Source organism: Mustela lutreola, chromosome 18, assembly GCF_030435805.1.
Source record: "Mustela lutreola isolate mMusLut2 chromosome 18, mMusLut2.pri, whole genome shotgun sequence".
In the NCBI taxonomy this organism is placed as follows: Eukaryota; Metazoa; Chordata; class Mammalia; order Carnivora; family Mustelidae; genus Mustela; species Mustela lutreola.
The window spans coordinates 20,987,998-21,014,693 of NC_081307.1; the positions used below are offsets into that span (position 1 = coordinate 20,987,998).

General features: G+C 34.2%; 1 protein-coding gene across 3 annotated transcripts in view; it reads right to left on the reverse strand.

Moving 5' to 3' along the window:
- Positions 1 to 26,696, reverse strand: part of TUSC3 (tumor suppressor candidate 3) — a 252,664-nt gene that overhangs the window by 103,814 nt on the left and 122,154 nt on the right. For all 3 annotated transcript variants that reach the window (XM_059155978.1, XM_059155979.1, XM_059155980.1), the window contains exons 3-5: positions 13,484 to 13,601; positions 8,747 to 8,887; positions 4,619 to 4,759 (exon numbers count right to left, since the gene is read on the reverse strand). In XM_059155978.1, the coding sequence (XP_059011961.1) occupies positions 4,619 to 4,759; positions 8,747 to 8,887; positions 13,484 to 13,601 (400 nt within the window). The remainder of the gene's footprint in view (positions 1 to 4,618; positions 4,760 to 8,746; positions 8,888 to 13,483; positions 13,602 to 26,696) is intronic.

The window sequence follows — 26,696 nt, forward strand, 5'->3', positions numbered from 1 at the left end:
TAAATTAGATACAGAAGAAATGTAGCTCAACATAGTAAAATCCCTATTTGTTGGCCCCACAGCTAACATCATACTCAATAATGATAGGCTGGAAAGTCTCTAACATCAGGAACAAGACAAGGGTGCCCACTATCATCATTCCTGTTCAGGATCATAGTGGAAGTCCTGGACCAGTGGAAGCCCAGACCAAATGGCCAAGAAAAAGAAATAATAGGCATCCAAATCAGAAAGAGGAAATTAAAATTGTTTGTAGATGATACGATCTTATATACAGAAATTCCTAGACTCCACCAAAAACCTATTAGAATTAATAACCAATTGCAATAAAGTTTCAGGATACAAAACCAATATATAGAAATCAGTTATGTTGCTATAGACTAACAACAAAACATCTGAAAAGAAACTTTTTTTTTTTTAAAGTTCCATTTACGTGGCTGGGTTATGGACATTGGGAAGGGTATGTGCTACGGTGAGTGCTGTCAAGTGTATAAGCCTGATGATTCAGAGACCTGTACCCCTGGGGCAATAATACATTATATGTTAATAAAAAAGTTTTTAAAAAGGAAAAAAAGTCCCATTTACAGTAGCATCAAAAACAATAAAATTCATAGGAAGAAATTTAACCAGGGACATGAAAGATAATCATGAAAGAAAGGAAACAAATGGAAAAATATCCTGTGTTCACAGAGCAGAAGAATTAATATTGTTAATATGTCCACCCTACCTAAAATCAATGCAATCACTATCAAAATTCCAGTGACATTTTCACATAGAAAAAAAATCCCAGAATTTGTACAGAACCATAAAAAGATGCCAAATATCCAACACAATACTGAGAAAGAAGAACAAACCTGGAAGCACAAAATTCCCTGAATTCAAAGTATATTACAAAGTAATCAAAACAATGGTACTGTCAGAAATAGACCAATGCAACAGAATTGCAAGCCCAGAAATAAACTCACACAAGTACTGTCAACAAGTATTTGACACTACATCTGTATCTTTGATATTTACCAGTACCCCAAAGATACAGTTGTAGTGGAACAAAGGGGCACGTGCACCCCAGTGTTCACAGCGGCCATGTCCACAATAGCCAAACTATGGAAGGAGCCCAAGATGCCTTTCAAGAGATGAATGGATACAATGGAATGTATTGTACAATGGAATACTACTCAACTATTAGGAAGGACGAATACCCATCATTTGCTCGACATGGATGGAACTGGAAGGGATTACGCTAAGTGAAATAAGTCAAGCAGAGAAACACAATTATCATATGGTTTCACTTATTTGTGGAACATAAGGAAGAGCAGGGAGGAAGGACCACAGGGGAAGGGAGGGAAAACTGAACAATAAGACATCAGAGAGGGAGACCAACCATGAGAGACTCTGCACTCCAGGAAAAAAAACTTGAGGGTTACAGAAGGGAGGGAGTAGGGGCATGGGGTAACTGGGTGTTGGGTATTATGAAGAGCTTGTGTGGCAATGACCACTGGGTGTTATATGCAACTAAGGAATGCTTGAACACTACATCAAAAACTAACGATGTTATTACTACATGCTGGATAACTGAACAAAATTAAAAAAATAATAATAAATAAATTCCAAAATGGCAAAACAACAAGTATTTGACAAGGGAATAAACAATACTCTATGAGGAAAGCATAGTCTCTTTGATAAAAAGTGCTGAGAAAAGTAGATCTTCAGATGCAAGAGAATGAAAATGAACACGTATCTTATGACAATCACAAAAGTTAATTCAAAATGGATTAAAGGTGTAAACATATGAAAAAAGCTCATTGACCTTGGTCTTGACAATATTTTGAATAGGACACCAAAAGCAAAAGTAAACAAATGGGACTATATCACACTATAAAGCTTTTGCAAAGCAATGGTAACCATCAGCAAAATACAAAGGTAACTTACAGAATAAGAGAAAATAATCTGTAAATCGTATGTTGGAAAAGCAGTCCAAATGTGTAAGAAACTCACAGAACTCAAGAAAAAAAAATCCAATTAAAAAGTGGGCACAAAACCTGTATGGGCATTTTCCCAAAAAAGACGTAAAAATAACCAACAGGTACATGAAAAAATGGTCAAAAATTACCAGTCATCAAGGAATTGGAAATCAAAATCACAATGAAGTAACACCTAATATCTATTAGAATGATTATTATCAAAAAGATAAGGTTACAGTTGTTGGCAAGGATATAGAAAAAGGAATACTTATGCACTGTTGGGGAGAGGGTAAAAGGCATAGCCCCTATGGAAAACAGCATGGATTTTCCTTAAAAAATTAAAAATATAATGAGCTTATGATCCAGCAATCCTACTTCTGGGTATGGATCTGAAAGCCATCATATTTCTATCCTAAAGAGAGATCTGTACCTCCATATTCATTGCATCATTATTCATAGAAACCACTTAAGTGTTCATTGGCAGATGGATATGTGTGTGTGTGTGTGTGTGTGTGTGTACATATATCTGTATCTCCATTGTGTATGATACATATATACACACATACACATATTTCAGCCATTCAAAAAAAAACCATGCCATTTGCAACAACAAGGATGGACCCAGATAGCATAACGCCAAGTAAAATAAGTTAGACAAAGAAAGGCTAATACTTTATGATCTCCTTCGTATGCAGAATCTTAAAGGGAGAATAGAATGGTGATTTCCGGCAGCTATAAGTGGGGAAAACAAGGAGATATTGGTCAAAGGGTACAAGTTCCATTTTTAAAATGTGTAAGTTCTAGGGTTATTGTTTATAGCAGTGTGACTAGAGTTAAAAATACTATATTATATACTTGGAAATTTCTAAGAGAGTAAATCTTAAATATTCACACACACACACAGGTAATTTATATGAGGTGATAAAGGTATTAACTAACCTTATTATGGTAATCATTTTGCAGTATACACAAGTATCAAATCATCACACTGTATACCCTCAACTTTCACACAATGTTGTATGTCAGTTATTCCTCAGTAAAGTTGGGATGAGGTGGGGATTCCTTTCTTTATAGATAGCAAAGAAACAAACAAACAAAAAGCCTGCGTATCTAGATTTATACATTGTTTTACTCAGCAGTGTGGGTTCTCAATGCAGCAGCTCTCCGAAAGGGTACTTATTTGTGTTACATGATTAACCAGGCCACCTTCTCCTTTTTTTCAGTTGTACACCCTTATTTTACAACATTGACATCCTGCTCTCCACAGAAGACCCCACAAGGGCCTTTCATATCCTTCAAGCTCTTAACGTCTATCCAGTGTCTCAAACTGAAGAGGGATCAGAATGGCTATTTGAAAGCCAGCAGTGGAAGACCATAACCCCTTTCTCTATTTTTTTTATCCCCAAGTGCAGAACATGGATTTTTGCCTACAAGTACTGCAGTCAATCAATCAATAAATTACCAACCATAAAATGGAGGCTCCTGAGTACAGTATTTTCTTTAACAGGACCCTGTCACTTTGCCTTAGGTGGCTCACAGGATATATGCCAGTATACAGAAGAGAAACTTTTACTGGACCACAAGAACATCTAAGCCAGAAGATCTGAGTTCACTACCATAGATTTTGCGTGTGCCTTTTTGCCCTTTGTCTATGCTCTTTGGTCAAGCATCACATCAAATCTTTTGCCCATTTTCTGAATTATTAAACAGTAAAATTGACTTTTTAATTCTTTTGGTGAATAGTTTTTACTAATTTTGTCATGGTGAGGAAGGTTCCACTTTAAGAGTTTGGCCCCTACAGTTTCCACTGCCAACTGCTTTCATGGTCTCTACTGTTCTACCATGGGATTGCCTGAGGAATTGAGGTACAAGAAAATAGAAAACAAAAAACAAAAAACACAAGAATCTCTTCTACTGTCCTTGAGCCTGAACTAGAGGTATCTCCAAGATACCTCTCTGTCTGCTCCAAATTGCCCAAACTCAAGTCAAAGAAAACCAAAATAGGAGATGTAGAAGGTTGATTATTTTTTATCTGCTAATTAAATGTCATCTTGAATGTGGATTTTCTTACCTGATCTGCTGGCTGACCTTTACTTTTTAGAAACACCAAATACCTGAGCAGCTTTGCACTGACTCTAGGTTTATAGTTCTATTAGCAGGAGAGAAAGGCTAGTATGTACATATGCCATCTTACCTATAAATACATTGTCTGTTTTTTTAAAACCATGATTTCTATCTTCTTGGTAGCAATAATTCTTCACATATTCTAGATATATGCCCCATAAGCATGTATTTTCCAAATATTTTCTCTGAGTCTATGGATTCTTCTAAAGAACAAATATTTTAATCTTAAGTACAATTTATTTATTTTTTCTTCCATGATTTATGCTGTTTGTGTTATACAGATTTTGTATTCTTCTGGAAGATTTATAATTTTAGTCTTACACATGGAACCATAATCCATTCTGAATAACTTTTATATGTGGTGTGGGCTAAGGGTTTTGGTTCATTATTTACATGAGGATATTTGACTGTTCCAGCACAATTTGCTGAAGACTGTTCTCACTGAATTACTCTGACACCTTTGTTGAAAATCAGCAACCATACAACTTACACTATTTACAAAGAAACAAGGAGAAAAATATACTGTAATAACATACCAGAGATACCATGGCCCAACCAGTCTTGTTATAGATGAATTCCAAGTTGTTCCTTCTTAGATAGAGCAAACCGCCAACGAGTGACACTAACAGGGCCAAAGCTATGGTGCCAGAATAGTTGGGTGGTCTGAAGACTCGAATCTGCAATCATGCAATGAAAATTTTTAGAGCTGAATGAAGTAAACTGTTTTTTCTCTTGACCATATCCTAGTCCTTCCAATTTTCAATTCCAAAACCTCAGAAAGGTGATACTCTACTTTTCATTTGTGGAACTGACTCCTTTTATTCTTTACAAATCAAAAACATATGGCTTCCAACATTTTGGCTATGTAAAAAGACCTGCTTTAGATAACCAGTTAATATACACACACATGCCCTATATTTAACCAGTTAATATACACACACATTCTCTATATTTAACCCACAACTTCTGTGTTTCACCTATGAAACATGGGATCATCTAGTACAGGGGGAGGAAATGGGAGTGTAATTTATTTATTATTCCAAATTGGGACATTTTAACATCTTTAACATTTTTTAACATCTTTACCAACATATAATACATATACCATACAATTCACTTGGTGTACAATTCAATAGTTTTAGTATATTCAGGGGGTTGTGTAACCGTCACCAAAGTCAGCATCAGAACATTCCAATCACATCAAAAGAAAACCCTTCAGCAATCCCTCTGGTATACCCCTCACCCTACAACACTAAAAGGCCATGAATCTACTCTTGTCTATACAGATTACTCTTTTACTAAACTTTTCATATAATACATGGTCTTCTGTAACTGGCTTCTTCCACTTAGCATGATGTTTTCAACATTCTTCTTATAGCATGTTTCAGTACTTCATTCCTTTTTATGGCTGAACATTCCTTTGTATAGAAATACCACAATTTGATACCAATTATCAGTTGATAGGCATTTGGGTTGTTTCCACCTTGTGGCTATTACAAATAATGCTGCTATAACCATTCTGGTACAAGAATTTGTGTGGGTACACATTCTCATTTATCCTGGGTATATACCTAAGAGTAGAATTGCTGGGTTATATAGTAATGCTATGTTTCCTGGTTTGAGTAATTGCCCAACTGTTTTTCAAAGTGGCTGTACCATTTAACATTCCCACTGGTAGTATATGAGAATTCGGATTTCTCCACTTCCTTGCCAATACTGTCTCTCATCTACTGATTCCAGCCAACCTAAATGGGTATGAGATACTAAGTCACTGTAGGTTTTATTTGCATGTTCCTAATGACTGATGATGCTGAGCATCTTTTCATTTACTTATTAACCACTTGTATATTTTCCTTATACAAATGTCTATTCAGATTATTTTTTAATTGCATTGTCTATTATTGAGTTGTAAAATTCCTATATACATACTAGATATAAGTCCTTTGTCAAAAAATGATTTGTAACTATTTTTTCCCCTTCTGTGGGTTGTCTTTTCATTTTCTTGATGGTGTCCACTAAAACATAAAAGCTGTTTTTAAAAAGTAGATGGCATTGTTATGAAATCATGATTTCAAAGTATATACAGATCTTGGTTCTAATAATATTTCTTACTAAAATTAACCAAGGCTCTGAGAAGAGATGTATAATTGAGTGCTACACAGGGCAGATTAGGTAGGTAAGCCTGAAATATCTTATGTCAGGAAATTATGTCAGGAAAGTAAGAAAATGCTCAAGAGAAAATAACAGAGAGCGGGACACCTGGGTGGCTCATAGGGTTAAGCCTCTGCCTTCGGCTCAGGTCATGGCCTCAGGGTCCTAGAATCGAGCCCCGCATCGGGCTCTCTGCTCAGTTGGGAGCCTGCATCCCCCTCTCTCTCTACCTGCCTCTCTGCCTTGCAATTACTCACTCTGTCAAATAAATAAAATCTTTAAAAAAAAAAAAAAGAAAATGACAGATGTCACACCGACACAAGAGCCAGCATAAAGAAGATTCTGCTAGTCAAATCTAGAACAATTTTAGTACCAAAATATTTAAAGTATAGTAGTAACTTACTAACCACTGGAGAAAAAAATGCAACTCATGAGTCCCTACCAATGACTGATAGGTAGGAGAGGAGAATTCTCGCTCACAGTAAAATGCTGAAGGCTAAGTAGAAATATGGAGGGAGGAGAAGTGGAACATCATCATTTTGCAACCAGTAAAATTAGGTAAAATCTGGATCAAAGAAAAATCACCAATGGATGTTAGATCTAGGTAAAAATTTTGATGAGGAGTATGATATTTCTCTGATCTTCAGGTGTTTCCACACAGACAGCTTACTAATTACAAGGAGGGTCAGTAATTATACAGCAGAGAAATGGAAAACACTCTGACCAGATAATCTAAATTAAAGATCATCAATGAGAGTCAAGACAGATATCATGACCAAAACATGACCTATGTAGTACTATGGTTAAGAATGTGTAAATAGAATCTAATCAGAAAAAAAAATCAGAAAAAAATAAATACCAGGCAAATAAAATGAGGATCATTCTATTTAAAAAGTGAAAAAGTTTTCAAGATGTCAGTGCGTTTAAAAGACAAAGATGGGCTATGGAAATATTCCAGATTAAAAGATGCTAAAAAAACCCTGATGACTAAATCCAATGACGAACTCTAGAACGGATCTTGTACTGGAGGCATGAAAATGCTATTAAAGGGTATTTTTAGGTCAACTGACAAAATAGAATATGGATAGTAGCTCAAATAAAAATATTACATCAGTGTAAATCTGTGAAGGTGATATCTGTACTGTTCTTATGTATGTCTCAGGAAATGCAGTTCACCTTCTGAAAAGAAATATATGTGCGTCTATGAAGTATGTATATAGGGCGATAGGAGTGGGGGGAAATAAAGTGGTAAAGCAAAAGGGGTAAAAAGTATATGGGGGAATTTGATAAAGGTACACATTGGTACTATTTGCATTATTTTCATGTGTGAAACTTTTTAAAGGTTGAAATTATTTCCAAATATTTCTTAACAAAAGTATATTTATCATATAACTTAAAGTGTAGATATTATCAATAGATTAGAATCATATCTGATGAAAATCCAGTAACTCTTATAAAGAATTAATAGTACTTTTTCAGTGTTACACTTAGTATCTTGTATGAACTGTTATCACTGCAGAACCGAATATTTGCAAATGATTACAGAAAAAAGATGACAAGAGTTAACAATGATGTCAAACACCCATCTTGACTAAGAATAAATATGTTTACACCTTATGGTAAAAACTGCATATTCTAGAACAAATGTACTTTAAAATTACTGGTTATAATTGTTCACTATAGAAAATTCTGGTGAGATGAAGGAATAAAGCAGCCTTAAGCCCACCCGCATAGACATTAACTACCATCAAGATTTTTGTTTGTTTACTTCCTGAATAAACTCTCTACATATCTACATTATATTTATGCTTTACAACAAAATTCTAGATCATACTATAAAGGCTATTTTTCTAACCTTGAGCTGCTTTCTATGTCAAATATACCTGCAGACCATTTTTGGCCATACTATATAGTACATTTAAGTAGTCTCCTATATTTAGACATTTCACTTACTTCCAATTGTTTTCCATTTACAATGAATGTTATTTAAAAAATATTTCAATGGCTAAGTATTTGAATCATCCCTAATTATATCCTTAGGTTATATTTCTAGAAGTAGAATTAGTTAAATTACATAACATAAAGACATTACACACACTTAGAAAGTTATTCCATAGTTCAAAGAACAGTATACATATTTTCTCACATGGTTCATGAAAAGTAGTATATCATTTGTATTTGCCCAAAAGCTAAATAAAAAGTACACTTTTTAATTAGAATTTCTTTACTAATACCTCTGAATAATATTCCATATATATTTTAGTCTCTGAAATTACTTTTTGCCAACTTGTGTGCTTTTTAATGGTTCTTAAAATACCAATATACCATTATTCTAAAAACCATTTAAATTCACCTAATTCAGTCAAAATTCAGCTTATGCTACCACACGGTTTTCTCTAAACAAGGAAAAATATTCTATAGAGTGGTTTTAAGAATCCTTTGGCCTTACTACAGTGCTGTAACAAACCAAACTAATTAGTCTATTATTAAAACTGTAGGGAATAAAAACATACATGAACATCCGTTCTGTCAGCAATCCACTTTGCTAGTTGTTCAGCAGCAAATCCAATTCTTTGAAGGTCAAAAGTATCAGCTCTTTTTGGTCTGCCTTTTGGAGGAAAATGCATGAATGTAGGAGCAGAATTCATGTTGAGCTGTAAAACGTAAGATAAAAAATACTAAATGTAATATTGCAGCAATGTTTATATCTCATTAATCTAACATTTTATGGTTTTTTCTGCATGAATTTTAAAAAGATAGAATTTATTATGAAAATTCAAGTGGCTTTCCAGAGCTTAATTATTGTATTTATTCATTGTAATATACTACTGACTGAAAAAAAACTTGTGTGTTTGACTAAGTTCTCGAAACCTTCACATATACTGTACTATTTCACTTAAGCAGTTATTAAAGAAAAAGTACTGGCACTTGTTGAAAAATATAAAGGCATATGAGCATTAATGACAAATTATTAAATTCTCTATTAAAAATTTAAAGTCTTCTTAAAAATGATGATTATATCAGAAACCAGCATTTTTGTTCTAAACAACCTGAATTTACCAGATTACAGGAGAAATCCACAATGATAATCTCTTTCTGCTCAATTGCTCTATTAAGTCAAGTGTCTTACAATGATTATATCTCACAACTCTTTTCTATAGGTAGTTCCATTTGAAGACTGTATTGAATAGAATACTGCTTTGATATAAATGGTGCCTATTAAGAATAACTAAAACAAATGTTACCTTAATTTGCACTGAGTGGCAAACTATAAAAATTATATAAATTAAATTCTCACTGCTAAGGAATTATGAAAAATGCCTCAAATAAAACACTAATAGATTTTTGGCCTGACAGGCAGTATAGCTCAGCATTTCACAATACTGAGAATGAAAAGTGAAATCAAAGTAAAAACTGTCATACCAAAGTAAAGATACAGCTGTACCAACAGTGGGCTTGCTTGTTGTACATTAAGAAGGCTGGTTAAAGAGAACAAAACCCACAGTCACCAGTTGCCTTCTTGTCTGTGCTTTTTCCAATGCCAGATTTTGTTACTGTGTGTTTCCATGGTGGGTGCACAAGAGATAGCGAGAGCCAACATGTAAATAACATATTACAAGTAAAAACTCTCTGCATTGGAACAAATTCCTAAGGTTTAAGATCTAAAAATCTGAGAGTTAAAAAATAGTCCTATTCAAAGCTTTCATCTTCATTAAATGTACAAATTCCCCAAGACTATACACAAAGCAGGGTACAATACAGATCTTATTGCTAGTCCACACCTGCTTCTAACACACCACAATCATTAACTAATCGGTCTGTTATCATTCACTTAGCCTCAATATGGGAATCAAATATAATTGAAGTTACTTTCCCAACAATACCCCAGTAAGTTTTATCATTCCTGTTAATATTATCTTCGGAAAGCACAATGTTTTAAAATGTCAATTCAGAAAGAGCTCTTCAACAAAATGTGGTTCCATAGTTAGTAAGAAAAGAAACCTAGCATTAAAAATCTTTTAGTTCTCAATAAAGCAAAATATGTACTTTCCCTGTTTTTGTATATTATAATTCCCCATAAAACCACTAACTGCTATAACTTTTATGCATTTTTAAAATAACTCTTATTGCTAAGCCAGAGGCTAGGTTTTAGATAAGACAAAACAGTTCTATATTCAGAATTCTGCTGAATCAAAATTAACCTGAGGAAAGTTTTCAAGTAAAAACAATCTTGATGTCAACTTTCATATCTGTCAAACTTTAAAAAAAATCTTATGTCTAAAGCATACAAAAGAATTCAATAATTATATCTAACAATATATCTATAAGGTTATATACTGCAGCCTGTATGGTCAGTATTCAGCACACAGTTTGAATTAGTTGCCCACATTTTAAAAATAGAAAAATTTCATATAAAATTCATATTTGGGTTTCTCCTTGAAAAAAGCAACTCCAGCTACACGTGCCCTGCATTTGCTAACCACAGCTAGAACAAGCTGTATCCCTCTGAGGTCAAGTTTGCTCCAGTTTGCTGAAGTCCTCATCCACACCATACTGTTGACTCAACAATGAAATCAACAGCATAGTGTTCTGCTGAACTTATTTTTTAACAGTAGTTAGGAGAAAATGAAATCAGAGTATTTCCACTAAAGACTTACTTTATAAAAAATGACCCAGAAAGACTTTGTTTTATAAAAATAGGAGAGAACATATGTAATTACGCAAGTAAAGAACCAACGTGTTTAATATATTAAGAATGTAGTACATATATAAAGATACCATAATTCAACTCAAATACTTAGTTTACAAACTTGGCCAGGAGAGATACTTGGGCTTGAAGCCTCTGCTCTCGCAGGCACATTGGACCTGGACAGCTATTTCCTAATATGGCAGAGAGAATTCAAATATATAATGAATAGCACTTCACCTGATGATTTCTAAGGTCAATTCTCCTGAGAGTCCATGGAGACGTATAAATTCCATGAATTAGTATTTGGTTCTTATAGTACTATAATTTTCCTTTGTAAAGTCATTTGAAATTACAGATGGTCCCTGACTTAACGACTGTTTACCTTGCGATTTTTTAACCTTACAACGGTTGCAAAGTGTACATATTCAGTAGAAATTGTGCTTCAAATTTTGATTTTTTATCTTTTGGTGGGGTGGTGATACACAACACAGTGCTCTCTCATGATGCTGACCAGGCGCAGTGCACCACAGCTCTCAGTCAACCATGCGATCATGAGGGTAAACAACTGATATACCAACAACCATTCTATCTTTCACTTTGACTACCATATTCAATAAATCACAATGGACAATTCTGTCCAACTGTAGACAATTCAAGTGTTCCAAGCACACTGAAGATAGGGTTGGCTAAACTATGATATTCAGTAGGTAGGTGTATTAAATGCATTTCTGACTTACAATATTTTCGACTTAAAATGAATGGCTTTATCGGGACATAACCCCAATGTAAATCAAGAAAGATCTGTGTGTGTGTGTATATATATCTGTGTGTTTTATTATTATGGTAGTATCACTATCAGCTCCATGATCTGTAAGCTCTTTATGGGGAAGAGCTATATATGTTTCTCACCAATCCACTGATCCTACAGAGTAGAGAGTCAGTAACATTTGTTGAACAGGTGAACAGAAGGAAACATCCCAAAGGACAAATAAATTTACAGAGGAAGAAATAAGTGAGGAATACTAACAGAAAAGACCAAGAATAAAGGGTATTGAACGCAAAAGGAAAAAAAAGGAATTTCTTATTCAACCAGAAACTGGCAAAGATGAATGCATGATCAATCTGGAAACAAATAAGCAAAAATACTTACTAATGGCCCATATATAATTAGCAAGCTAGATTCTTTACAGAACTAAATGCTTTTCCATGACCTGATATAGTATTATGTCAAAGAGTGTCACATGTGAGAAAAATAAAACAGATCAAACTAATCAATGCCATGTACTACAATAAATTTTACATTTGAAAAGCACTGATCATGTAGTGCTAAGTACAAAAATATTAGTGGCTGCCGGGGAATAGCATAAGAACTAGAGCTCTGGGAGACAAACCACTGAGCTCGAACTTTGGCCCTATATTACACTAAGTTTGTAAACCTAGAAAAGCAACCTTTCCATACTTGATATTCCTTATGTGTGGAATGAAGATCACATTATTTTTCTCACTGGATCATTGTAAAACCAAATGAAGAATATACATTAAGTACTTCGAAGTGCTTGGATCATGAGCACTTCATGTTAGCAGTGATGACGACATGACCATGACAGAATCGATGACAACCAACATCCTTATGCTGCAATTCATTGTCTTGCTCTACAGAGAAGACTGTGTAAATGAGAATGCGTTAGTCTGCTCAGGTTACTAAAACAGAATACCACAGACTGGGTGGCTTAAAGTATAGAAATTTGTTTTCTCACAGTCTGGAAGCTAAAGTCCAAGATCAAGATGCCAGCAGAATTGGTCTCTGATGAGACCTCTTTTACTAATTTGCAGATGGCTGTCTTCTTGCAGTGTCCTTACGTGGCCTTTTCTCTGTGCACATACTTCCCTGCTATCTTCTGCTTCTTATCCTTTTAAGTTAAGTCTATTGGATCAGGGTCCCATTCTATGATCTCATTTAACCTTAATTATCTCCTTAGAGGCCCTTTCTCCAAATACAGTCACTTCTATGTTATGGCTTCAACATATGAGTTCGGGAGGCACAATTCAGTTCCATAACAGAGAATACTTTCAAATAAATACTTATTACTTTACATGTAAAATTCTCCTTATCTGTCACATTGGAAGAGGTGAGGGTTAAGTAAACATTACATTGAATTTCTATAAAATTCCATAAATTTATGCAAAATGTCACCTAAACCCAGTATAGTTAAATGTCAAAATAAGGGTAATGCATGTAAACTACCACTATACGCTTGAAAAAACATATTTCCTCTATAATGGAAAAGTCGGAATGTGTTTACCATACTAATAGCAAAAACTGTGCAATGATAAAGATAACATTGGCTAAAATTATTTTAATCACATTACAGAATTTATTAAAACTATGTGTTGTAGTTATTAACTTATTCGATGAATTGTATTTTTATTTGACCAACAATAAGTTATCTACCATGACCAACCCTATTAAATATATTAGCAAAATAAGATATATATATATATATATATATATATATATTATATATCCAAATATATTAGCAAAATAAAATAACTCTTTTACCTGTTGGAAAACATCTGTCCCCTCATCATAGTCCACCATACTGAAGAAGAGTTTGTTGCAAAAGGCAGACGAGTAGCGCCAGGAGTTAGCCAGTATTTGATATTCTTCATTAGCTTGCCTGATGGGGAGAACGGGGCAGAGTTAAGACATATCAGCAGTCCAGGGTTAACAAAGCTGTTAATGAAACAGGTAATTCTAACACCAGCATTGGCAAATCTGGCTACTTTCTGTACAGACTGCAAGCCCTGATCTTATGTTTTCACATAGTTGTAACAAAAGATTCTATCACATGTAAAAATTATTTAGATTCATATTTAGTTGTTCATAAAGCTTTACTGCACCCCAGCTGCACTGATCTATTTGCATTGCTAAAACTGCTACTGTACTATGTACAGGCAGAGTTGAACGGTGGCAATGGAAAATGTGTGGGCCAAAAGTCTGGCATGGCCCTTTAAATAATCAACAACTCTAACTCCAGGGTTTGTGGCATCCCCTAAACCTATAACTTAAATCTTCAGATGATTTTTAGTAAAGGACATAAAGCAATTTTTAAGAGTATGGGCAATTCAGTTTAACGGAGAACAAAAATAATAGGCATTTTTAAAACTGTAAACGCGTTATTTGGCATCTTTATATATTTCATTTATCTAAAAGTGCATTTACATTCAAGGTTACTAAAGTAGTAAGTAAAAATTGCCTTCGTAGTTAAACCACATGCCACAAATAAGCCCTCCTCTATGAACATTATTCACTCCTATTTTGATTTTCTATTGGATATTTTATTGATTTTCCAAATTATAAATCTTTATTTCTTTATTGCCAGTAGCGTTGGAGTAGAAACAGATATATGGCATTGCTAGAAGGATGTTAAGTACAGTTATAGAAACAAGAGGCAACAGGTAATCATTAAAACGTGTTTTTATAAAGTGTGTTACCTCCATATAACTGAGAAAGGAGTTTATTTCCTCCCTTGCCCAAAATGGAAGATATAAAAATGTATAACCTCATAATAACACAAAGACTTGGAGTAGAGTCAGCAGCAGATAAGAGATTTCAAGAAATACCTGGAAAACAGAAAGCTAGCGGAGAAGTTTTGAGGGCGAAAGTACAATCACAAAGGGAGATTGCAGTGCAGCTAAGAGTTGGGAAAGATGCTGGATTAAGAGGCAGCAGAGTCTGGAGATAAGAAATGGGAGTTCAGAGATCATAATTAAATTTCTTTATATGGAATAGAAGATCCAACCACCTGCACCACTCCCAAACAATTCCTATGTTAGTCTTTCATAGGACGTTACTTCCTATGTTAGCTAAATGACTGGATTATTTAAAAAAAAAAAAAAAAACTTATGTGATTGAAGAAAACACAACATGATTTAAAAACGGCACGGATTGCATGGAACACTGGGTGTGATGCAAAAATAATGAATACTGTTATGCTGAAAATAAATAAAAAATAAACTAAAAAAATAAATAAATAAAAATTAAAAAAATAAAAACAAAACAAAACAAAACCCAAACAACAATAACAAACAAACAAACAAAAAACGAAAAAAGGAGAAAATCCCAAACAAAACCACCTTCAGAAGAAACATAAGTTAAAGTAGTTCAAAAACATTAAAAAGAAACTTTAATATACTCAGAAAAAGTGAGAGGAACTTGTCAAGAACTGCGCAGAGGATGAGATTTTATCTTACACGGAAGCTAACAACCTACCCTGTGACTGTTTCATGGAAGCTGGCAGAAAAGATGAGACTGCTGGGTCGCTGACAAAGGACTTCATTACCTCATGTTCATTCACATCAGTTACCCCTGCCCCCAAGTCTCACGGATGACACAAGGGGTCCTTCATGAATGCCAGCACACACAGTTAACTGGGTTCCAAGAGGGGAACACCGAGTTTGAGGGACTTACTGTTTCTATATAATAAGTGAGATAAAGCCTGTGCTTTGTTCAGTGGGGGACGTTACTTCATTCCTTAAGGCACATTCGCCCATTGCACATACGCCCTTGAGAAACTGCCCAGGTAAAGAGCAGTCAGGCCTCTGCCTTCTTGGCAAAACAAGTAAGAACATGCAGGGATGCTCAGGGCCCATGACAGCCTGCTTCTTCCAACAGTAATTCACAACATCATAGAAAAAATGAACAAAGAAAGTAAAAGCACTTAAAATTTAAAATATGTTTGTTGAAATTAAATACCAATATTAGAAGATAGTGTTAAATAAAATTTACAGAATAAAAAAGACACAGGTGGAATATACTGGAAAAAAAGAGGGAGAAAGGGACTTACAGATATAATCCAAAAATTCCAGCTTCCAGAGAAGACCCAGAAATACAAGAGAGAATAGAGGAAATATTTCTGGAAACATAATACAATGAAAGGAGACTAAGTCTTCAAATTACAATTATTACCCAGATTCTAAGTAAGAAAAACAAGAAAAGACCCAATACCAGACATATTGTAATATTTCAGATTATTATAGATAAAAAGAATGTCAGAGGAAAAAATATGTAACAATGACAATGAGCTTGGGATTGGACAGGTAATTACCAGCACTGGATATTGGCAGATAACTGAACAATTCCTTCAGAGTTTTAGAGCATGTTATTTTCAATGTAGAAGTCTGTATCAAGCCCAACAATTAAGTTTGAAATAAACATATTCTCAGAAATGTAAGGAATATGAAATTACCTTGGGATTTAACAGAAAGAAAGGTAATTTTGAATGAGAAAAATGAGAAAACTTGGGAGTATGATAGAAATGCTATAAGAAAGGGAAAAGGCAACTAGAATTATGGTTAAGGAAGGCAGGATAGAAGATGTGTAAGAAAACTGTGATCCAACTAAGAAGTTATAAAGTACAAATTAGAACAGAAATCTAATTGGACTTTAAGATAAGAATATTCCAAGCAATTACAAGAATCAGTAAAAGTTGGAAGATACTAAGACCATATTATGTAAGACATATTTGGTCCAGGAAATACATAAAAAAAAAGAATATTTAAGATCTAAATTAAAATGTATCATAACATTGGGGCATCAGTCGTTAAGCATCTGCCTTCAGCTCAAGTCACGGTACCAGGATCCTGGGACGGAGCCCTGCGTCAAGCTCCTTGCTGAGCGTGAAGCCTATTTCTCCCTCTCCCACTTCCCCTGGTTGGGTTCCCTCCCTCACTGTGTCTCTGTCAAATAAATAAATAAAATCTTTTTTTAAAAAATGTATCATAATTTTGGTTAATTGGAAATGAGAAAGGTTCATTATTTTGAACAGTACGGAATGTAAATGCTATCAACCCTTGACACCGTAAAAGTATAATTAACAGGGTCTGGGAGGCCAAAGAGGGGAAGAGGTGAGAAGAAAGTGTGTGCTTACTAATCTTCACGTGACCAGTTAGGGAATAAGAGAAGTGATCTACAGGTAATGGACAAGAAATAGAAGGATGCTATTTATTGTTACAATAATAAAAGAACTAGGAAGCTATACAAATAAGGAGAGCTGAATTAAACACTTACCTATCATAGAAAGAAACGTGAAGATCAAGTCTGCTTTATGAAATATTGTTATAAGAATAACATTTAGAAATATGAAGAAAAAAAGTCACCAGAGGAAGAAAATACAAAGGAATAATATGATTGCCTATGGCCAAGTATACACATAGAGGAGTGTGAAGGCTAAGGAGTGTAGTTGTTCATTTTAGACTTTTTGTTTTCTTATTAACAAGGAGCACATAATATTGCTGTGATTAATATATATATATTTAAAAGGATAAAATACAAACAGGGCTATAATCTGAGGTTATTTAGCATAAAGACCCTAAGGGCATCATTTTATCGGACCACAGTACAAAAACAGATCATTGGAAGGATCTGCTCAATACTGCATTGTGTCTGATCACAATCTTTTAAAGCTTTGGTGGTTCAGTAAGATTTAATTTACTATAATTCACTGAAAAACTATTCACAGAGCACTTAATGGCAATAACTGAGCTAATTTCTAAGGTTTCCGCTCTCATGTAGTTAATATTTTAGTGGAGACATATAATAACCAAATAAGTAATTAAAATCTATAAAATATATAATAACATAAACTGAGAAAATAAATGGTATTACAGAAAATAATGGAGGATCTATGGAGATGGACTGTCAAGAATTAGGTTTTTCAGAGAAAATGACTCTAAAGCTCAAATCCCGAAGATGAGAAAAACACACCACCAAAACAAGCTAGAGAATAAACATTTCAGGTAGCAGGAAAAGCAAGCACAAAGGCCTAAGGAGGGAAAGAGCTTAAGATGCTGGTAAAATGAAGCTGTGACATCAATGAGAACATGCTCTCTGTTTATTAGAGGAACGAACAGAGAATACAGAGCTTTTGCTCCCCCTCATCTGTTAAAACAGTGCCTCATTGCAACAATAAAAATAGTAAAGACCAGCGTAAGTCCTAAAATCTGATTTGCTTTTTGTTGTATGGAATATAATATTACTGGTAAATATTCAACATTGATTTTTGAAGAAGCCCTTTGCACAGTGAATGGGCACCAACAATTAAGTAGGTCTGAACATCTCTGCACACTAATAAACCTCAAGAGAACAATGCTAAGTTTCAAAAAAAAAATCATTAAACAGGTAACATGACAATTAAAGAACATTTTAACTTCAAAAAATTGAAACTAAGGGAAACAGCAAATCGGCAAAAACTGGCATTCTTGTGACAATAATATTCTACGAAATTAAAATGTTTCATTCCAAAAAATATGCAAGAAGAAAATAATCAAATTTTAGTATTCAACATCTGTGTACAGTATCTTCTAGAATGATGTAGCACAGCAATAATGTTGAATTTCTTTCCCTCATAATGCTGTAACTAGACCAGGCCTACTACAGTCTACCAAGTATTCATTCACGCAGGAATTACTTCACTCCACAAATACGCAGTATGGCCACCAAAAATTAAAAAGGAGCAAGGGCTCTGATCTTAAGGAGAATAGAGTCCAGTGAGCATTTCAAATAATCATAAGTCCTCTGAAGAAAATAAAATAAGAAAATGTGACAAAGAGTATTGGGGAGTCAAAGAGGATGAATTGATTTTGCCTTCAGACTAATTATTCCATATCACCCCACTTTTTCAGCTAAAGTTCCCAAATAGCAATTGTAGATTCTATCCTGTGTTCCAAAGCTGGAGTTTCCCATTGCCTGTGTAAAAGAAGGCAAGATCATTTGTACACCAGCCACAACTTAGATCTATGACCAATGCTATATGACCGTATCACACTTAAAGGCTCTCTGTTTTATGACGTCCCCTGTTCATTCTTGGGAGTTTAAATCCTTTGCTTAGAATGTCTTCCCTCTTTGAAAAGTTTGCTCAAAAACTTCCTCTCCTTCAGAAGTCACTTCAAATCTCTATATCTAAAATATTTGCTAAAGCAACTGCCTGAAATAGAACTTCTCAGCTAATGTATATTACTATTTATTTTACCCATATATCTGGTCCATTTATGCAGGTTGTACTTATCTGCTGACTATTCAATGGATAGGACCTAGTACAGAATAGGCACTTAACTAAGGTTTGATGATGTCAATAATAATATAGTTTCCTAAAAAGTCAATATAGCATATATACCCTAAAACTAAATATCACAACATTAGAAATTCTGAATTCTGTAAGGACTAAAAGCCCACTGAGTCAGATGTACATTTTAGGTTAATGTCTTGTATATTACAGGTTACTGTCTCTTTTAAGGTCAATTTACTTTACTCTACTGGTTGTCTTGGGAAGAAAAGAAAGAAATATTTTAAATCTATTTACCATCCCAAATACATGCTATTTGCCAAAGGAATAGTAGGCACAACTTGAAAGGTTATAACGACTAAATCGTCAATCTAACATCATCTAATATAATGACTAAATCATTTCACATCTAACATCATCTAAAACCTCATCTAACATAATCCATAATGTCAATTTCATAGGCAAATATGGAACCCAGATCTTAAGCATCAATGATGTTTTTTCAGCATTTTAGTATGTGCTACAATAATAAAGAATTATAATCACTACCTTTAAAAGGCTTCTAAGAAAAATGAATAGAAATGCACTAAAGGTCCATTTATATGAAAATTTTTTGATACAATATTGTAAATGTATTTTCTCATCCTTGTAATTTCAATAACATTTTCTTTTCTCTAGCTTTATTATAAGAATATAGTATATAATACATATTATATATAAAATACTTGCTAATCAATTGTTTATGTTATATTTAAAGCTTCCTGTCAACAGTAGGCTATAAGTAAGTTTTGAGGGAGTCAAAGTTATGCACAGGGAGTCTGGGTGGCTAATTGGTTAAGAATCTACCTTCGGCTCAGGTCATGATCCCAGAGTTCTGGGGATCAAGTTCCACATTGGACTCCCTGCTCTGCAGGGAGCCTGCTTCTCCTTCTGCCTCTATCTCTCTTTCTGTGTCTCTCATGAATAAATTAAAAAAAAAATTTTTTAAGTTATATACAGATTTTCGAATGCATACAGGGATCAGTACCCCAACCCCTGCATTGTTTAAAGATCAAATGTCTATTTTTAAAAAATGCAGATTCTAAGTATGATATATATAGCATGTAGAGGAGAATGAGAGCACAGTGGACTGGAGTAGTTGGACAAAGTGTGAATGTGAAAATATGCAGAAAAGAATGGGAGGACTAAAATTATCAAGAAGGGTAGAAAGAGAAGCAGTATAAAGTAAGATAAAGATTAAGATATAAAGAGTAACAGAGGCAGTATAAACAAAGACCACCCAGTCTGAAATGTGTATTATAGATTTTAAAAAATAGAATATAGGCTTCATGTTAGAAAATAAAGGGAAATAAAGTTAGAAAATAAGAGGAGACTGGAAGCTCTCTTCCAATAGAAATATAAATAGGATCTTGACTTTACTCTCCCAACAGTGAACAACTATAACTGTTCTGAAAAAAGTGAATTGTACAAAATACTAATTTAAAAGTAGTATCTGGAAAGAGTGTGTACTATATATTGGAGGCGGAGAAAATAAATGTTTGAAAAACACTTAGAAATGTTACTATACTGGTCTATATGAGGATAAATACGTGTGTGTGTGGTTATTAAATCAGTATATAAATGCAGTTACGACCTATGTCTTACATATTTTCCTTTGACATCTAAAGCACCAAAGCAATCAAAACATTTTCTAGACAGGTTGCTTCTACTTAAGAATATATCTAGGTGGGGTGGTGCCTGGGTAGCTCAGTCAGTTAAGCATCTGCCTTAGGCTCAGTCATAATCCCAGGATCTGGGATGAAGCCCCAGCCAGGAGGCCCACTCAACAGGGAGTCCGCTTCTCCCTCTTCCTCTGGCACTACCCCCAACCCTCTCACTCTCTCTCAAATGAATAAATAAAAAAATTTTTGAAAAAAGTTTATTTCTGGGGGCACCTGGGTGGCTCAGTGGGTTGAGCCTCTGCCTTCGGCTCAGGTCATGTTCCCGGGGCCCTGGGATAGAGCCCCGCACTGGGCTCTCTGCTCAGCAAGGGGCCTGCTTCCCCCTCTCTCTCTGCCTGCCTCTCTGCCTACTTGTGATCTCTCTTTCTGTCAAATAAATAAATAAAATCTTTTTAAAAATCTTTTAAAAAAGTATATTTCTAGCTGGAATAGAGAATTTTGGTAAAGCCAAGCAATTACACTTACTTAACACAAATATAATACTTAGAGAAAATACAATACTGACAACATAAATGTGGGTTTTGATGTTGTTGAGCGCAGTTCGATAGCAATAGCATCAAGGAACAGATCTCTTTGTCATTAAATAATTCAAAGAGACTGAAAAACATGTATTTCAATGTTAATGATACCTATTCAAAGTAAAAAGAACTCCTTAGAAGGAATATGCCCCATACTATAAAACCAGTTCTCTTAACTCCTTTATCTCTTAATTCCAACTTCTCAATGCTTAACAGGTAAATAGAGGAATCCTAACTAATGAGAAAGAAAGTAACTGAATTCTTCCATATGTCTATGATGCCTTAGACTAACAAGCAAGTAATATATCCCTAGTACTTATTAGCACACCTCAGACCTCACTGCCATCTGAAATTTAAAGTCGAAAACCACAAATGCTATAAGCATTTAACTGTTACCTACAAAAATATATTTTGTTTCGGTAATTTAGAGGAATATTAGAGGACTACTTTTATGAGTTTAAAGGACATTGTAAATTGTTCTATATATTCATATGTAGCCTGTAGAGGGCAGTCAAGTTGCATCAAAGCATCCAGAAGGGCTTAGGCAATAACTTCAGGGCATGCTTCTGTTAAATCTGTTATATTAAATCTTCTCAGTTTTTTTATTATGGGAACAAGAAAAAACATCACCTAATCCAAATGCTGTAACTTTTTAATATTATAACCCTTTTTAAAAGGTTATATAAAATGAAAAGGGATTATTAACCCATCTGTAGCTGAAGATATTTAATATATTTCTCATGATGAATGTTTAACTTTAATCTTTAAGGTCGTTGAAGGGATTTTTTTCAAGAAATATGGTTTTTCACTTTAATGTTCATCAAACTTCCTATATGGTAATGAATTTTTACCAAAATTTCAATGTATGCCTTTTGGAGTCATATAGTTACGATATATATACATATATATATATATATATATATATATATATATATATATATATTACAAAGTTATTCCAGAGTGTGTATATATATATATATATTACAAAGTTATTCCAGAGTATTTCTTCATAAAACTCCTAATCAATCAACTTCTATAGATAATGGTATGTGGAGAGAGATCCGATGTGAGTGGAATGCCTATTACTTAGGGTTCTGGTACTCTGAAAACAAACTGGTAAACAGCACAATATACAAACATTTTAACAGAGTGATTTTCCTCTGGTCATGCTATACATTCCCAGAACCCTACTAAATATACTGAAATACATTCAATAAACCCAAAGCCTCTAAAGTGTTGAGATATCAACAATTCAATACTGTAACTGACTCCTAGGTAAGATACATTAAAGAGGTCGTGTCCATCAGGTTCCATGTTTCCTATACACCTATTTTTTCCCTTTATCAGACCTAAGTAAATTACCTTTCCTTGGGAAACAACTCTAACATGAAATATGAGATTCAAACATGTATCTCAAGGCAAAATTGTGTAAGAACATAAGAGATGCTGAATTGTATATATATGTACAGTTAGCACTCAGTTTATAAGTCGATAGAATTTTTGCTCTCTTTAAAAAATAACATATAAATAAATGCTTAGACATGGTGTCTGAGGAAGACTGACACACCATATAGTAAAGAAACAAACTGATTCATCCATCGTTCACTTAACAAGTTTATACACACACACAAATTTCATGTATTATTGTTGGTATACAGGAAAACAATTAGCTTTTGCATATTTGCCTTGTATCATGTGAACTTGCAATAATTCATCATTAGTTCCAAAAGTTTTTTTGATTCTTTCGGGTTCTCTACATAGATAATCATGATGTCTGTAAACAAAGACAGTTTTATGTCTTACTTCCAAATCTGTACACATTTTATTTCCTTCCCTAAGTTTTTATCTGATCTTTATTTATTCTTTCTTTGATGTTCTTCCTTTCTTTATATAAACCCAAGTTTCTGACCTATAATTTTCCTTCTGTATAAAGAACTACTTTTAAAACATTTCTTACAAGGCAGGTCAACTGGCAACGAATCTCAATTTTTGTCAGTTTGAAGAAGTATTTATCCTTCATTTGTGAAACATAATTTCATAGGGTGCAAATGCTAACCTGGCTTTTTTTCCTGCTCTCTCTCAACATTTAATCATTTCATTCCACTCTTCTTGTTCACGTGGTTTCTAAAAAGTCAAATGTAATTCTTGTTCATGTTCTTCTGTAGGTTTCCCCTCCCCAACACTCTGGCTTCTTTCAGGAATTTTTGTTTGTTTTTTAATTTCTAGAATTTGAAGATAATATGCCAAGGTGGTATTTATTTTGCATTTATCCTACTTGGTGTTCTTCGAGCTTTCTCAATCTGCAGTTTGAGATCTGAGATTAATTTGGAGAAATCTCAGTCATTATTATTGCAAATATTTATTCGGTTCTTTTCCTTCTCCTGATTAATCCCATTATACATCAGTACTGAAGTTTTTGTAGTTGTGCCACAGTCCATGGATATTCTGCATTTTTTTTCAGGCTTTGTTCTCTCTGGTTTTTAGTTTTCAAAAAATTCTACTGATATATCCTCTAGCTCAGAGATTCTTCTCTCAGCCATGTTCAGTCTACTACTAAGTCCATCAAAGGCAGTCTTCATTTCTGTTATAGTGTCTTTTATTTCTAGCATTTCTTTTTTCTTCTCTTAGGGTTTTCATCTCTTTGCTTACATTGCCCATCTATTCTTGCAAGCTACCTTATCCATTACAGTTCTTAGCATTTTACTCAGTTGTTTTAAATTTCTGCTCTGGTAATTCCAACATCCCTGCCATATCTGGTTCTGATGCTTTTTTATCTTTGGTTGGTTTTTTTTTCCTTTTTTAAATTTTTTTCATTTTATTTCTTTTCAGTGTTCCAGCATTCATTGTTTATTCACACACCCAGTGCTCCATGCCACCAGGCTCACCCACTCTTAATATGACTTCCAAATAACGTAATACTACTCTTTTTTATCCTTTTAGCTAAGTAGTATGTATGTATGTATGTATGTATGTATGTGTATGTATGTATGTGTGTGTGTGTGTGTGTGTGTGTGTATGGCATTTGAATGAATTCTGAAAATCTGGACTTGTGTACTGGCATTGCACTTCATAATATACAAACTTGGAAAAGTCACATGTACTTTGTTTATTTTTCCCTTTGTACCATGACAGTGATTCCTGATGGTCATGAAATTAAAAGCATGAGCTATTAGAACATCTTAAGAAATGGCAGAGGGTTATGCAAATCTCAGTGTGTTCAGCATCTAACTTGAAATACACTGACTGCATTTTCAGATCTCATCTTTAGCTGTTTCCCCTCTTACCCCATACCAGGCCTGAAGTTCTCTTTCATTTCCCTCAATGAACTAGGCTTACATTTGAAGTTGAATTTTTTTTTTCCTTGGGTGCTCTTCATTCCCTCCCTCTCTTCAAGGCACACTTGGCACATACATCATATAGACATGTCCAGGGCATGAGAGCAGATATACATGCTTTGTGAATTCCTACTAATCCTGCAGCTCTTATTACCTCAGTTATTACTTTGCAAAGTTAAGTCTTTTTTAAAAAATATTTTATTTATTTATTTGAGAAAGAGAGAAAGCAAGCGAGAGAGAGAGCATAAGCCAGGGGGAGAGGCCGTGGGAGTGGGAGAAGCAGACTCCCTTCAAAGCAGGGAGACCGACCACATAGGACTAGATCCCAGGACCATGGGATCATGACAAGAGCCGAAGGCAAACGCTTAGCTGACTGAGCCACCCAGCCTCCCCAATAAGCCTTTTTATTTTAACATCAACATTAACAGATAAGACCAGGGTCTTCTCACAGATCTCTGTGCTTACTATTTGTGCAATAGGTAATTATATAATTTGAAGACCAGGGTCTTCTCACAGATCTCTGTGCTTATTATTTGTGCAATAGGTAATTGTATAATGTGATATTGGTCAGCATTTCAACTAAATTCTGCTATCGATGAGAGGGGCAACCGGGTGAGTTTGTTCACATTACCTCTTTAGCACACAGCACAGACAGTGAACTGATCAATAAATATTGGTTCAAAATATAAATTAAATGTCATGATCAATACAATATTGTATCGCCACAGCAGTATCCAATTCCATGGCAAAAAGCCATAACTTTATAAAGATTCTTTTGACTGCCAGTTCTATTTAAGATTCTCAAGGGAAAAACAAAACAACAAACACTATTCTGCAGATCTGAAAAACAAGAATTTAAATTAAAAAACTAAACTGAATATTAAGTATATAACCTTGTTGTTAATAGTGTTAAGAAACACTTCATAATTATTAAAAGATTGCATGTTGGGGGCCCTCGATACCAACCCAGATTCAGATGCACACAGAAAAGACTCATGGCGAGTAGTCTATAGTCCTATTCATTACAGTGAAAGGTTAAGATTTGTTTCAGTGGAAGAAAGAATACAAAGAAAAATGAGGAAAGGGAAAAGGCATCTGCAACAAATTCTGAAGGAAACTAAATGCAAGTTCTTAAGAGTGAATCCCACTGGAGTCTCATAAGATTCACTTAATTCCTTCAACAGTGAGTTGTGACAATGCATTCAGAGTGCTATCTACCAAAAAAGCTTATTAAAGATTTAGTGTTCAAGATGTGTACTGAGGGCTGGTCCTGTAAATACCCTCTGTCTAGCAGAGACCAAAATTCCAGACTCTCAGAGGGAAAGCAGGTGTTCAATATAAACCAGATTGTTTGTCTAGAGTTTAGGCACAGTGAGACTCTTATCAGTTATGGAATTGTGGGAACATTCTTAAAATCCAAGTTCCATACACCAATGAAGAACTAAACTTTTGAGAAAGACATTTCTAAGGACAGTAATCTCGGGTCTGCTATATTACCTTGGTTTTGCACAGGTTCATCGCCTATGCAAAAAAAAAATAAGGAACAAGTCATGTTGTTCCTTAGATTTTACTCACAAAGACAATGATCTACTACAAAGAACAAATGTGAAGCTGTTCTAATTGACATAGCACTGGACTGTACAAATCTATTCCCATGCGACAAGCCTCCTATGCATCTAAGAAGAATTATTTAGGGACTAAGGTGGGGGAACACAATCAATAGTAAGCTATATTTAATATGTTAATGACTAACATAAAAAAATCATGGAAATCAAGAACAAATGCTTAAAAACAACATGTTATCATTTGTGAACACAGAATTTATATATATATTTCTAGCTTTGAAGATAAAGTATACTTTATTTTGAATGCTTGGGAGTAGCTATCAAGACTATAATTGTATCATTTCAGTTATAATCTTCATACATAAAGCTTTCTAAAGGAATAAAATGCTGTTTATAGCCCATTTACTTCCACAATTACATAACAAGAAACTTTTCAATGTGTTTTTTTCGAATACATAAGAGTAATCATTAGTTTCATACAATAAAATCCTACTTAGCCCACAGAAAATGCAAAGCCCTTAATTGTATGTGATCTAGCATTTGGCATGTCACCATCATCATCGTATTTGTA